Source organism: Gorilla gorilla, chromosome 19 (assembly GCF_029281585.2).
Source record: "Gorilla gorilla gorilla isolate KB3781 chromosome 19, NHGRI_mGorGor1-v2.1_pri, whole genome shotgun sequence".
In the NCBI taxonomy this organism is placed as follows: Eukaryota; Metazoa; Chordata; class Mammalia; order Primates; family Hominidae; genus Gorilla; species Gorilla gorilla.
The window spans coordinates 45,459,702-45,475,769 of NC_073243.2; the positions used below are offsets into that span (position 1 = coordinate 45,459,702).

The window sequence follows — 16,068 nt, forward strand, 5'->3', positions numbered from 1 at the left end:
TTTATTCCTAAACTAGACTATAGGTAATTTGTTTTCTCTCTAGTCTATATTGCACATTGCTGCTAAAATAATTTTCCTGAATCATATATCTGATCCTGTCATTGGTGGGAGGCATGAACTTAGTTCTTGACCCCTATCTGTGAATTTTGTAATTCTCTTCAAGCCACTTAACCTTTCAGAGGTTCAGTTTTTGTGTCTCCATAATGGAGTTGAAGGCTAAGGTTTCTTAAGCTTCTAAAGTGTTAAAATGCCAAATCTCCCCATCTCTCTCTGCGAGAATGCATTGCACACTCCCAAGCATGACCAAATCACTCTTTCTACTCTTTCCTTCCACCACTCCCCTCATGCATTCTACAATCCTGCAAAAATCTGACTTGGCCAATTATTCTGTGAACCTCTCAAGTGCTTTCCTACCTACGAGCCTTTGTTATTACCTCCTATATTGCCTGTAACTACCTATGGGAAGCTTTCCTGATCTCTTGGCTGAAACTCTTGCCTGCCACTTCTTCATGCTTATTAAATAGAGCTCTGTGTCTTTTATGGAACCTGGCACATTCTATCATGGATTACAGCTGTGGTTGCATTACCATAGATAAACTAGTATAGTGTCGCTTCCCATGGGCTGCATGCAGCTCAGGACGACTGTGAACGCAGCCCAACACAGACTCGTAAACTTTCTTAAAACATTATGAGTTTTTTTGTGATTTTTTTTTTAAAGCTCATCAGCTATTGTTAGTGTTAGTGTATTTCAGTGTATTCTATAGCTTATGCCCTCATAAAACTTTAAGCAATACATGAAAATACTACTTAAGAAAGGGGACAAAAGTGATTTTTAAGCCCTTATTAAAATTCTCTTAAACTTACACCACTGTTATGTTAACTTTCTTTCAATTCAAAATAATGCTTCAAAGTATAATAATGTTAAATTGTGCCATTAAGTTGGATGGCAAGGTATAGATAAACTGTTTAAACCCAGCAAAAATTGAGATAATAGGTGTGACAGTGCTGTAAAAGTACAATGCAAGTGTGGCCCAAAACAGTGTGGCCCAGCAAAGCCAGAAGATTGGATATCCCTGTAGGGGCTTGATTCATCCCTATGGCTTCTCTAACATCGAGTTCAAAGTTATACCCATCATAGGTAAATAATGAATAATTAGAGGGTTGATTACTATAACTGCTGCTGAGCAGAAATAGTACTAAACAGATTAAGCTAATACAGTCTTCATTCTGTTTCATTAGGTAATTAAATTTCTGTCTCTTCTTAAACAAATTTCTCTGTCTCTTCTATTTTTTTTTCTTTTTTTGGGGGGGTGACGGAGTCTCGCTCTGTTGCCCAGGCTGGAGTGCAGTGGCACTATCTCGGCTCACTGCAGCCTCCGCCTCCCGGGTTCAAGTGATTCTTCTGCCTCAGCCTCCCAAGTAACTGGGACTACAGGCACATGCCACTATACCCGGGTAATTTTTTGTATTTTTAGTAGAGGCAGCTTTCACCGTGTTAGCCAGGATGGTCTAGATCTCCTGACCCTGTGACCCGCCTGCCTCAGCCTCTCAAAGTCCTGGGATTACAGGCATGAGCCACCGCGCCCAGCCTCTCTGTCTCTTCTTATACCTTTTTTCTTCACGGATTAATTGTACTTTGTGAGGCATGTAGACTAAAGAGTTTTATACATTTCATATCAGTATAAAACTCATATCAGTAAACAGCTCTTTGATTGGTTTGCTAGTTCCCCTTTTGGAGTCAAATGATTATGAAGCCTTTTTTCAATTTTAATTTTATTTGTTTATATATATTTATTTGGAGACAGAGTCTCGCTCTGTCACCCTGGCTGGAGTGCAGTGATGCAATTTCAGCTCACTGCAACCTCCATCTCCTGGGTTCAAGTGATTCTCATGCCTCAGCCTCCTGAGCAGCTGAGATTACAGGCGTCCACCACCACGCCTGGCTAATTTTTGGAATTTTAGTAGAGATGGAGTTTCACCATATTGCCCAGGTTGGTCTTGAACTCCTGGCCTCAAGTGATCCGCCCACCTCAGCCTCCCAAAGTGCTGAGATTACAGGTGTGAGCCACCACACCTGGCCTATGAAGGCATTTTTAATGGACTATTAAAGACATCTGCTATTTCAGAATACTTGCATTGAGAAACTCATTTAGCCTATTTTTTAAATTATCTTATTAATTAACGAAGTATTAATGTTTTAGTAAAAAATGACTAATTTCTACTGCTTTGTCTACTTTGACTTTAGTCAGTATTTGGGGTCCCAAAGAAAGGAGTGTATCTATGAATTTTTAATATAAATGGTAGAAAAATAAAATACTTGGAATTTTACTTTGCATCAACTTAAGCAGAACATATATATTATATAAATAGATACTACCACTTATAAAATATGGCTGCAGTTTGAATTTTAAAAGCAGAAGTAATTGAAATTGTCTTTATAGGTTCCCAGATTGTAACTAAAACCATAATGGAGTAACCAAATATAAAACTTGTTACTAAACAAAATTAATCTAATTGACTCTAATCCAATTAAAAATGAAAAGAATGGGTCCTGTGACAGAAGTAATTGCAATTTCTAATTACTTAGTACTAAAAAACTTAGTTACTTAAGCTGTATATGTTTAAATTTAAGCGATTCTAGAAAATATTTTAATATAATGAAAATGTCAGGCTTCCCTAAATTCCAAAATAGACAATAGGAAAAATATATTAAGTTCTAAGCATCACTGTTAAAATTCCCAGTGACTAAGTTGTTGCCTTTGGAAAGATAGGTGATGTAAAATTTCAAGGAAATAAATTTAAATCGAATATGACATTCCTTTGCGGACCACTGACCAACCTGAAGCAAGTGTTGAGGACTCTCCATCTTTCTCTCAATTTTTCTCAGTCCTTTTATTTTTGTCCCTTCTTTTTGGTTTTCTCAATATTTTCTGTTTCTTCGTTGTCTACTGTTAACTTTAAAATTTTTTTTCTTTTGTGCTAACTACTAAGACATGATTTACATGTTTTAAAAACAGCACAGATCACAAATGTTTGGCTTGAAGAATTTTGACAAATAAATTGAGTGTGTGTGTATACGCACACGCATATTTCTTAGCTGGCAACTGGGGTCTAGAGAAGTTGCCAGTTTCCAACTTCTGAAGTATAGTCATGCACCATAAAATGATGTTTTAGTCAATAACTGACTGCATATACAATGGTGGTCCCATAAGATTATAACACTCTTTATTTTTACTGTACCTTTTCAATGTTTAGGTATGTTTAGATACACAAGTACTCACCATTGTGTTACAACTGCCTGTAGTATCAATACAGTGACATACTGTACAAGTTTGTAGCTTAGTAGCAGTAGGCTATACCATATAGCCTAGGTGTATAGCAGGCTATATCACCCAGGTTTATGTACACCATGATGTTGCCACAAGGACAAAATTTCTGTGTTGTGCCTAACAACACATTTCTCAGAATGTATCCCTGTCATTAAATGAAACATGACTGTATTTTCTTAAGCTTATAACCTCAAATCAATAAGTATTTGTTGAGCTCCTCTTAGCAACTCTACATCATGGTAAGCACTGAGTTGGATTCAAAATTATGTGGCTACTTTAAGTTACTGGAAGAAAAAGGACCAGCCCAATTACCTGATTCCTCCCACTATCACCCAAGTTGTTTAACAGAATACTAGATTCAGAGTAAGCCCTTAATATTTAGCAAGTATAAGAATGAAGACTCTGACATCATGAATTAATAAAATTTTATTGAAAGTCTGCAATGTAACCTCTCTGAAGAATTTACAAATGCAATAATTGCCTTTTGTCAGATAATGTTTACTTGACAGTTACTTTTCTTAGTGTTACAGTTTTGTTTGTTTGAGGGAGATTTTCCAGATTGGTTTTCGAAAGGGTAATTTAATCACCTTTCACATTTTAAAACTGCCAAAAGGTATATAGTGACATGTCTCTTACTCAAGTCCTTCTCTGTCTGGACTTAGTTTTCTTTCTTCAAGTAACCAATCTATATCCTTACAGAGGTATGTCTAATATCTTCTGTAAGAATTAAAGAAAGAGGTAAGAAACATGAAGAGATGGCTCACCAGTCAGGACAGATTTATTTAGAGAAGACAAACCTGAGAGGCGCCTTCTGGCCAAGTTAGGTCAGAGGCACACTCACTTACAAACTAAGAGTTTTTAAAGATTCAGGGTGGGAGAGTTTATCAGAGGCTTGGACTGCTTCTCTGACTCTTTGTTGTGCTTATCTGGGAGGGAGAGTTGTGTGTCTGTTCCCATACATCTTTCTGCAGCTGCAGGCCTATCAGTCTGCATGTAGCTTTTCTATCCTAGTGCACCTGAAGGGAAAGGAATGTGCTTATTAAGGCTCACTATTTTACTGGGGCCCATTGTATCAGGGTGAAGTTTGGCAGTTGCTCAAGAGACTTTCCCCCCACCTCCCTTTGTGCCCAGCTGTCTTATCTGTATGTTATTGTCTGTTCTTTCTGGCTGCTTACAATTAGAAGAGAAGTAATTTCCTTGAAATGCATGAGGCTAGAAAGGGAGCTGGAATTTAAAGTGGTGGTGTTTGTCCCAGATGACAGTGCTCCTGCTCTATCATCTTCTTTTTTTTATACGAATGGCAACATGCCATAAACACTGTTCTGCACCTTGCTTTTTTTCTTTTTACAGTATATCTTAGAGATCATAACATCATTAAATAAAAACCAACCCCATTATTTCATACCGTAATTGATTTAGCCAGTTCCGTATTGATATTTAAATTATTTCTACTCTGTCCCTATTAAAAACAATGCTATAGTGAATAACATTGTACATAAGTCAGTATGCATTTGTGCAAATAAATTGGGAGAACTAATTCCCAAATGTGAGATTGTTGTGTCAGAGAGGTATGTACACTTGTAATTCTGACAGGTTTTGTCAGCCTGCTTTCCATAAGAGATAGTACTAATTTATGCTCCTGCCAGCAATGTATGAGAGTATGCCCCCCTACACTTCCTTCAACCTTTCAATCTTTGCGATTCTGATAAGTGAAAATGGAATCCCAGTATAGTTTTTAGTGTACATTTTACCTGTTGTTTTAAATAAGACTGAGCATATCTCCACATGTTTGAGAGTCATTTCTATTTCCGTTTCTGTGAACATCCTTTGCCCATTTTTTTCCTGTTGGTTACTGATCTTTTTCTTAATGATTTGCTGAGATATATACATAGGAATAATTGCCCTTTTTTGGTCCTATGAGGCGCAAATATTTTTTCCTCAAGTTTCCACATGTCTTTTGAGTTTGCTTTTGGTGGTTTTTGCCATTCAGTTTTTTTCCAATGTCAAATTTATAAGTTTTTATATAATGCCTTTTGGATTGCAGGTCATGATTAGGAAGGAAAATTTTGAGGTGGGCACACTGTATTACTCTGAACAGCCTTAGCAAACTTCAAAAAGGAATGGAGCCAAGAACTGCATGGGAGCCCAAGGCAGGGAAGTAGGTAACTTAGCTGAGTAAGGACCTCACAATATAGCCCTACTATAGTCAGTTTGACATGGATTTTGAGTACCGTTATATCAGCCAGGGTTCTTATTCCAAACAATAGAAACTGACTAGTTAACTTAAGCAGAAAAGGAAAGATATCAGGTAGCTCAGTGAATCTAAGCAAAGCCTGCATAATAGGGGTCAGAAAATAGAAATGACCCAGGGAACCCATATCCAAGATCCTGCACAAGCCCAAACCTGGTTAGGGCTGCTACTGCCAGTGACATCAGTGCCCCTGGAAACTGGATCCTGACAGCAGAATGAATTAACTTTCCCCACTTTATTGTGTCACTTGTCTCAGATCTATTAAGTCAGTTGCCTCAGATTCAAACTCTTGGGTAGAAGCATTCAGTTGCCCAGACAATCACAAAAATTAAAGACTAATGAAGCTGAAATAATAATTTAACCAAAGACTGGTGAGGAGCTAGCTGATGTAAAGTACTTTATTTAGAGTTCTGGTTATATTTCCCTGTCATGTAAAAGTTTCAACTTTAGTAGAGATGATGATCTGCCAAGAAAAAGTTTCATAGTTTGTTTACTCTAAAACTGTGGGATACTTGAGTGATGAATTTATCAGTGCCTTTTGTCATGAGTTCAATTCTAATACATGCTGAGATAAGATTATTTCAGATGTATTACAACATTTTTATTCTGTTGTAGTAATAGTAATGATGCATTTAGCATAATTTTATTCAGTATTTTTTAGCATCTACAGTTTCTATGGAAACAGATTTAACACTGACCCCAATTCTCTGAGCTTTTCTCAACATGCAGTTGTTTTCAAAATGAAAGACCCTCAGATTATATTATTCATTTGATTTTATTCCAGTCAAATTCTGCTACAACATAACATATTTGTTTTTAACTATGACAGGGTTTACAGGGAAACAATGGGATTAGAGTACAATGCTCAAAAGCTTCAATGACACATTAAAAAAAGATAGGAACCAACATGGTGAAACCCCGTCTCTACTAAAAATACAAAAATTAGCCGTGTGTGGTGGCAGGCACCTGCAATCCCACCTACTCAGGAGGCTGAGGCAGGAGAATCACTTAAACCTGGAAGGCAGAGGTTGCAGTTTGCTGAGATCACTCCACTGCACTCCAGCTTGGGTGATAGAGCAAGACTCAGTCTCAAAAAAAAAAGGGCCAAGAGTGGTGGCTCACACCTGTAATCCCAGCACTTTGGGAGGCCAAGGCAGGCGGATTACGAGGTCAGGAGATCGAGACCATCCTGGCTAACATGGTGAAACCCCGTCTGTACTAAAAAAAAATACAAAAAATTAGCCTGGCGTGGTGGCAGGCGCCTGTAGTCCCAGCTACTCAGGAGGAGGCTGAGGCAGGAGAATGGTGTGAACCCAGAAGGCCAAGCTTGCAGTGAGCTGAGATCACGCCACTGCACTCCAGCCTGGGCGACAGAGGTAGACTCCGTCTCAAAAAAAAAAAAAAAAAAAAAAAAAAAAAAAAAAAAGATAGGAACCTAATAGAAACAGTAGCACAGTTTTACACATGTTAATTGGTTAAAAAAATGCATAAATACTACAATAAGTATGACATTTTACCTCTTAAGAGACCTGGAGTTTGCTGTGCAAGTGAGCTTCAGAAGAGTTGCAGTTTATGAGTTATGAAGTGACAGTAAAAGGGCAATAAGAAATCCATGAAAAGTTGTAACACCAGATGTTGATGGATGTTCACAACATTTGCGGTGAACTGAGGTCACTAGAAATGTTTTGAGATGTATGTGCTTGTGTATTTTGTATACTCCTGTGTGGTTCAGATCAACTGGATGCAATGTTCTGCATTTACTTAGTGTTTTATGTGGATGAAAATCACATTATGCTCAAATTTTTCCCCAATGTATCAATTACATTAGAACAATACTTGCAGTTTTAAAACAAGTATTGTAGTAGAACAGACTGTACTTTTACTAGAATAATTAGAGACAGGGTCTCCCTCTGTCACCTAGGCTGGAGTGCAGTGGCGCAGTCATAGCTCACTGTAACCGTGAATTCCTGGGCTCGAGTGATCCTCCTACCTCAGCCTCCCAGGTAGCTAAGACTAAAAGCACATGTCAGGACCAGCTAATTAAAACAAAGAATTTGTAGAGATGTGGTCTCACTATGTTGCCCAGGCTGGCCCCAAATTCCTGGCCTCAAGGAATCTTCTCAAACTGCTGGGATTACAGGCGTAAGTCATGATGCCCCACCTCAATAATGTATACTTTAAAATAATATTAAAATTTAAGGGGAAAATAACTAATGGTTTAACTTCATAACACCAAAGAAATAGTTTTAAAATTATATTTGTTTTTAAATTAGCACTGTTTTATGTTTGGACTGTATGTATTTAAATATATTATTTAGTTAGGATTATATCTCCATTTCAAGGGTTTGGGAATTATATGCCCTTTATCAAGAAAATGGAATAATACCTGTAATCCCAGCACTTTGGGAAGCTAAGGCAGGCGGATCATGAGGTCAGGAGATCGAGACCATCCTGGCTAACATGGTGAAACCCCATCTCTACTAAAAATACAAAAAATTAGCTGGGCGTGGTGGTGGGTGCCTGTAGTCCCCTCTACTCGGGAGGCTGAGGCAGGAGAATGGCGTGAACCTGGGAGGCAGAGCTGGCAGTGAGCCGAGATATGCACCACTGCACTCCAGCATGGGTGACAGAGCGAGACTCTCTCTTAAAAAAAAAAAAAAAGGAAAAGGAAAAAAAAAGAAAATGGAATAATACTATACTGGGGCTTTCATTGGTTGATTGAAGCCACTATTGGAGGATAAAATTAGTTTTAACTATATATGCATACAATGGAATATTATTCAGCCATAAAAGGGAATAAAATTCTAATACATGCTATAATATGGATGAACTTTGAAAACATTCTGCTAAGTAAAATAATCCAGGCCCAAAAGATAAATATTGTATGATTTCCCTATATATGAAGTACCTAGAATAGACAAACTCATAGAGACAGAAAGCAGAATAGAGACTACTAGGGGCTAGAGGGAAGAGGGAATAGTCAGTTGTTTAATGAATGCAGTTAGTGTTTGGGATGATGAAAGAGTTTTTGAAATGAATAGTGATGATGGTTGTACAATATTGTGAATGTACTTAATACACCTAAATTGTATACTTTAAAATGGTTAAGATGGTAAATTGTATGTTATTTATATTTTATCACAATAAAAAGAAATCAGTTTTAATTTGTCTCTGGTATCTATATCTTCAGCATTGCCTGCATGTACTACTAATTATACAGGATTACTGTATTTGTAAATATTTATCAGAACTGGGTGGATATATGACTAGTTTGTTGTCTCTTGTCAAAATTTGAGTGTTGCATTTAGATATTTCTTATAATACCTAGCAATTATAGTAAATGTTCTGGAATTTCACCAATTCCTATAAGAAATTAGATATTTTTTCCTTCTAATGGAAAACAGGAGAATATTTGTTAACCTTAATGTGTGTATGTGTGTATATATATATATATAAATTATTTTACATTTGAGGGACAGGCCAGAGTACCCTGGAATTTCTTCCTCAATGCTGTAGAATTCTTGGAATATTTAAACTCTTAACTGTTTACTAGATTTTTTTTTTTTTACTTTCTTTTATTTTTCAACTTTTATTTTAGATACAGTGGATACATGTGCAAGTTTGTTACCTGAACATATTGCATAATGGTGAGGTTTGGGGTACAAATCCCATCACCAAGGTACTGAGCATAGTACCCAACAGTTTTTCAACCCTTGTCCTCCCTCCCCTCCCAATGGTCCCCAGTATCTGTTATTGTCATCTTTATGTCCATGAGTACCCAATGTTTCAGCTCCCACTTATAAATGAGAACATGTGGTATTTGGTTTTCTGTTCGTGTGTTAATTCACTTAGGATAATGGCCTCCACCTGCATCCATGTTGCTGCAAAGGATGTAATTTTGTTCTTTTTTATGGCTTCATAGTATTCCATAGTGTATATGTGGTGCATTTTCTTTAATCCACCATTGATGGGCACCTCAGTTGATTCCATGTCTTTGCTGTTGTAAATAATGCTGCAATGAAGATGTGAGTGCATGTTTCTTTTTGGTAAAATGATTTTTTTTTTTTTTGGATATATACCCAGTAATGGAATTGCTGGGTCGAATGATAGTGCTGTTTTAAGTTCTTTAAGAAATCTCCAAACTGCTTTCCACAGTGGCTGAACTAATTTACATTCCTGCCAACAGTCTATAAGCATTACCATTTCTCCACAGCCTCACCAATATCTGTTGTTTTTTGACTTTTTAATAATAGCTATTCTGACTGGTGTGAGTTGGTATCTCACTGTGGTTTTGATTTGCATTTCTCTGATGATTAGTGATGTGGAGCTTTTTTTTATGTTTGTTAGCCATATGTGTTTGTCTTATTATATTGAATTAGAAAAAAATGTTATTGATGTATTTGTCAAATAATTTGAGTAAATTGGCCTTTCTGTTGATTTATAAGAGTCATATAATTGAGTAGGTCATTAAGCTGGGTCAGAGATGATTTTTTGTTGTTGCTGTTTCTTAAAGAAATAAATTCTACTGGGTGCGGTGGCTCTTACCTACAATCCCAGCACCTTGAGAGGCCAGAGGAGGATCGCTTGAGGCCAGAAGTTTGAGATTGCCTGGGCAACAAAGCACAACCTCATCTCTACAAAAAAATTTAAAAGTTAGCCAGGTGTGGTGGCGCATGCCTGTAGTCTCAGCTGCTTGGGAGGCTAAGGTGGGAGGATCGCCTGAGCCAGGAGCTGGAGGCTGTAGTGAGCTGTGATCATGTCAGTGTACTCTAGCCTTGGTGACAGAGTGAGACCTTGTCTCAACAACAACAAAAAAGAAATTCTATAACAAATGGTTTTTCTTAGCTTTTTTCATACAATAAAGTTTTTAAGTTTTCGCATATTTATTTACTTCCTAAAATTCTATCCAATTGTATTTCAGGTTGCAACAAGGACAGTGTCAGAGCAGGCTGTAAAAAATGTGGCTACCGTAAGTATTCTAAAAGATGACATGTTTTGCATTATTCATACTGGAATCATGGCCTCTTTGGGCAATATAACGTAGCACCCTGATTTCAGGGGCCCAGTTGCATAGTCCTTTAGCCCTAAGCTAACATCTAGTTACAGAAATTCCTCTGTTAGCACTAAATATTCACTTTTCTTCCCTGCTTTAGACCCAGTAACAGGTAGCTATGTATCTGATGACTACCAAAAGTAGCATGAAGATACAGGTGGTTAGTAGTAGATTAAGGAGTTTGGAGAAAGTATATTTTTTTAAAACTATATACATACTTATTCTTTTCCCCCTTTCCACATACTAGGAGAAAAAGTGAAGGCAATGCAAACTATTTATGAAGATTTTTTGTGTTTATTACATTTACTTTAAAGATTTAATTGGTCTCAGAATTTCTGCTCATGGGCGAAAACTTGATTTAAACAATTATTAATCTCCATTATGATTAAGTGAGTGAAAAGGTAAACTTAAGCATGTGTAATTATAAATATAAATTTGTAATTTTATACTGTAAGTAAATATTCTTTAGTTAAATATAGTAATGCCTAAAGCTTTAGTAACAGCTATAGCAACAACATTTGCTATTTTCTAAGTTGTTTGCAGACCGTGTGAATTAGCCTGGATTGTTAATACACTCCAATTCATTGAAGAGTTATTAAGTTTTACCAACTAAGAATGATTTGACAAAAAGATGTTCATGCAAGAACATGTGATAAGAGAGTACTCGGCATAAATCTCCATCAGAAGGGCACATTAAAAGAATGCTGAGAGAACAAGTCACATACTTCCAAGCAAAGCTAAAACTGGCTCAAGGGAAGCTTGCTCAAGTAGCAAAATTGCATATATAACTATATATATCACTCACATAAATGAAAACTGAAGAATGTACTTGCACTCAAGAAATGAGTGCAATGAAATCTTTTCTATTTTTAAATTTGTTTATATTTCTGCTTGTTTACTTTCTTTCAAGCATTGCTAACTTAAGCTTTGTTTACTTTCTTTTAATCATTGCTGACTTACCTCCCTCATTTCTTTATTCAAGAATTAAGAACCTACAAATGCTTCATTTACTTCAAAACCTGGAATGGATTTCCCAGTCTGTCTACTAATATCAGTCTCTATACTTGGACTTCTTTTAACCTAACACTTTGAGGAAAGCAATTAAATTCATTTTCTGGAAATAGAATATTTGTTGATGTAGTCTCCTCATTGTTATTTTATTTAAGACAACAATGGAAGTATCTGCAGTAATTAGAATTCTTTAGGAGAAGCCAAGTCAGCAAATCGTTTTGTCAATATTTCCATATTTAGTTATTTTTGCTTTATTATTTAGATCTTTGATTTTAGTGATTTAGTTGTTAAACAATTTCTGATTTGTCTCCTGTGGAAAAATTTAGTCATATTTCCCTTCTGTGTTAAATTTACATCTCCACAGCTATTAAAGATGAAGGTCTTCTCAATTTACAAGTCTTTCTAATAGAAATTTCATTTACAAATTAGCTTATCTTTTATTTAGGGGCCAGAATTTTTGTATTGCTTGTATAAAGGTAAGAGAAAGGTCAAGAAGATGATTTGAAATACTTTTAATTCCCAAAAATATGGGTATTTTTCAATTGTTTACAAAAGAATATTCTCTCTCTTTTGTTGCAAAAATAGTTGTTCAGATTGTACAATTTAAAGAATTTCAATACTTGATAGAAAAAGAGCTTATTTCTCAGTATATTTCAATAGTGAATATATTGTTTTTTAAAGTTTCGAGTTAAGTTTGAATATATTATTAAATAACATGGGTCTCTCTTTCTGTGGCAGAATTTCCTTAGCAAAATTAACTTTAAAGAAATTCACAGGCCAGGCATGGTGGCTCACGCCTGTAATCCCAGCACTTTGGGAGGCCAAGGTGGGTGGATCACGAGGTCAGGATATCGAGACCATCCTAGGTAACCCGATGAAACCCCGTCTCTACTAAAAATACAAAAAATTAGCCGGGCGTGGTGGCGGGGGCCTGTAGTCCCAGCTACTTGGGAGGCTGAGACAGGAGAATGGCGTGAACCCGGGAGGTGAAGTTTGCAGTGAGCCGAGATTGCGCCACTGCACTCCAGCCTGGGTGACGGAGCGAGACTCCGTCTAAAAAAACAAACAAACAAACAAACAAACAAACAATTCACAGAAAGAGTTATTTCGATAATGAGTTTTTATTAGAATTTATTTTTAAGTTGGTAACTTCGGAATATTTAAAAACAGCAAGGACACTAGGCCTTGGGATTATTTATGGGATAAATGTCTCAAATAATCATGATAGTTCTCAGAAAGTATGATTAAAAGATTAGTATAGTAGACCCAGTGGTTGATCATAGCAGCAGGAAATAAAAACAAATATGTAAATACCTTTAACATTTTACATAAATATAAATTTGTCACTTTTTTATTGCCTGTTTATATGTCTGTTTATTGGTGTTCAGTCTTGTGTGTGTAAACCACATCTGAAATGCATTTTCTATTTTTTATAGTTTGCTTCTTTAAAGGTAGGCAAGAAGTTAAGATACTTGTAAAGAAATTTATCATTAATTCTTAACCGCAGGTGGTACTGCCTCCCTAGAAATCTGTAGAGGTGTTTTTTATTGTCAGCAACAGGATGGAGGGTGCAGCACTATGACGCTTACTATGTAGAGCCCAAAGATTATAAACGTCCTACAATGGTAGGACAGTCCTGGACAGTGAAGAACATTCTGGCCCCAAATGCCAATGGCATTCCCTTTGAGAAGCAGGTACCTTGTCCCATTATTTTAGATTCTTTTTTTCCTTTTACAGTCTTATTGCCATTGCTGAATTTGTCAATTGCTTTTTAAAAGCAACTTATTTACATTTTTCTAAAAGTACAGCTTTTGTTTCCTAGAAACAACCAAGCTTTTTTTCTCCACATTTATATTTTGTTGACCTATATGATATTTAATTAAACATATTTTAGAATAATAACAGACTCCTCATAGAGTACAATATCAGATGGTGGAGTAAAATAATATAGGCATAAACTGAGGGAAAAGTGACCAGGAAAATATGGCAGAAGAAACAAGAGCATGTAGCATCACATTAGCCAAAGGATGTGGGGGAAATTGTCAGGTGCAACAGATAAGAGTTATAAGAAATGAACTGAAAAATGTTCTTTGGGTTTGGCAGGTAGGATGCTTTGCTTCCCTTAGCAAGATCAGTTTAAATAGAGTTGTAGGTCATGAAACAAAGTGTGTAGATTCAGGCCTGAGTGGTGGGGAATGAAATAGAGAAAGCCAATGTAGTCTCCATTTTCAAGAAATTTCCATGAGAGAGGTACAAAACATTGAGTAATTTCTGGAAGAAACTGGGATAAATGGAGAGGGTTTTTTCTTTTTTCTTTTTTAAGGTATAAAATGTTGGTATAGACTGAGGGAAACATTAGAGGACATATTGCAAATACTGGAGATAAGGAAAGATTAAGCAAGTTCCTCTAAGAGGTATGACAAGGATACCTCTGAAGTTTGGAAGAAACTAGATGAGAATAGATACAGATGTTTTCAGGTGGTGATAGAAAGTAGGAGATCCAGCCTGGTAATCTCAATTTTGTTTGTAAATTAGAAGACAGGATTGCCTCCTTAGGTAGGGAGTTTGAGTAGGACAGGATAGTGAGTGATGAATGTTTTGAGACAGGTACCAGTTTGAGAAAGTCATTGAGGGAAGTAGGAGAGGAAGTTGACTAAGGACAAATAAAAAATGCTAATATGCATGAACAGGTGGTTGTTACACTCAAGCATTGCCTGACTACTCTGTGGGGTGGTGTGGGAGTGGTGGGTAACAACCCAGAGAAATAGTAACTTTGAGTCAGATTCGTTTGTCTGCAATGAGGATGAACAAGGGTATATAAAAGAGTCAGACTTTTAAAAGGTTGTTCATATTGTCAGTAATAAGAGATTTGAGACTGGGAGAAAATGAAGGCATTAAGGGAATGAAGATCATAATGAGAATCAAAAACAGATCTATGCATGAGTGTAAATGAATGAAAAAGCTAGAAGGATGAAAGACACAGTTAGAGTTTAATATTGGAGTTTAAAATTTCAGAGATAAAACAGTTGCAGATGATAACAAGGACTATAGTGTGGCCATGGAATCTAGAATGTCAGGGAACCCAGAAAAGCTATCCAACAACCTAGGCTGTCCATTCAAGCTCGTGGCAGGGCTTGGGGTAAAGAGTTAGAGTATGAGCCACATTCAAAAAATTTCAATGAATGGGGCTGTTAACCTGCAGCAGGGAGCTGAGTGGACAGTTAAGGATTACTACTTGGAAACAATATTGAGAAGCCTGGAGAATACTAATAATACTGAGGTAAAGGATAATTAACTATAGAGAAATGCCCTCAAGGAAGAGCCAAATGTCCCTTAAGTGTGGTGGCAACACTATGTGAGCGCATAGGACAGTTACATGTTTAAGAATCTATCGAAAAAGACTAGGAAAGGGGCAATGATCAGCTAGGTCAGTGGAGAAATAAAAGATAAATATGAGGATAAGACTTCCAAGGAAGTTGGCCAGGCGCAGTGGCTCATGCCTGTAATCCTAGCACTTTGGGAGGCTGAGACAGGCAGATTGCTTGAGCCCAGGAGTTTGAAACCAGCCTGGGCAACATGACGAAACCTCATCTCTACAAAAAACAAACAAAAAAACTAGCCAGGCACGGTGGCGTGCGCCTGTTGTTTCAGCTACTTCGGAGGCTAAGGTGGGAGGTTGGCTTGAGCCCAGGATGCAGAGGTTGTAGTGAGCTAAGATTGTGCCACTGCACTCCTGCCTGGGCAACAGAGCCAGACCCTCTCTCAAAGGAAAAAAAAAAAAGACTTCAAGAAAGAATATATGACTACAGAAGAGGCCAGCATTTTTAGGGGTGGAACCAAAATGTTAGGGATGTGGAAGCTTGGTGGAATGAACTGGGTTTAGGAATTTAAAAGCTTATAAAATAGCTTGTGTGTTCTCAAATCTGAGGATTTTAGGTAGAGCTAAAGCCTGGTTAAATTAGTAGCTGTTAGCATAGTCTATATATTCTGTAAGCCCAGAAGTAGACATTTGGGTACCCTATTTATAAAACAAGAGGGTTTTTGTGTGTGTGTATACATTGACAGATTTTTATCTGTACAGTCAAAATGAAACATGAAACTGGAGGGTTTTTATTATTATTATTATTATGTGGCATAGCTACTCCTGGAAGGAGGAAAGGGGAGAATATACTTGTCCTTGTATTAGTAAAATAAATGGTCATAACCTGGTACCGTGTATTAAATACCTATTTAGTGCTAGTCTCTGTACTAACTGCATGAAAGATATTATTTTATTCTTAAAATAACTCTCTGAAATAGGTTTCATGATCTCCAGTTTTATGAACATTCAAGACAAGTGGTTCTGGCACCCGATTACTTAGGTACAAACCTCTGCTGGCACTTACTAGCTATGTGACATTAGGCAAATTGCTTGATCACTGTGT

General features: G+C 36.8%; 1 protein-coding gene across 5 annotated transcripts in view; it reads left to right on the plus strand.

The window, feature by feature from the left end:
• Positions 1-16,068, plus strand: part of SREK1IP1 (SREK1 interacting protein 1) — a 50,594-nt gene that overhangs the window by 3,878 nt on the left and 30,648 nt on the right. For 4 of the 5 annotated variants that reach the window (XM_004058788.5, XM_063700729.1, XM_055367931.2 and 1 more), the window contains one exon: positions 10,502-10,549. The exons of the other annotated variant lie outside the window; for it this stretch is intronic. In XM_004058788.5, the coding sequence (XP_004058836.1) occupies positions 10,502-10,549 (48 nt within the window). The remainder of the gene's footprint in view (positions 1-10,501; positions 10,550-16,068) is intronic. 5 annotated transcript variants of the gene reach the window in all.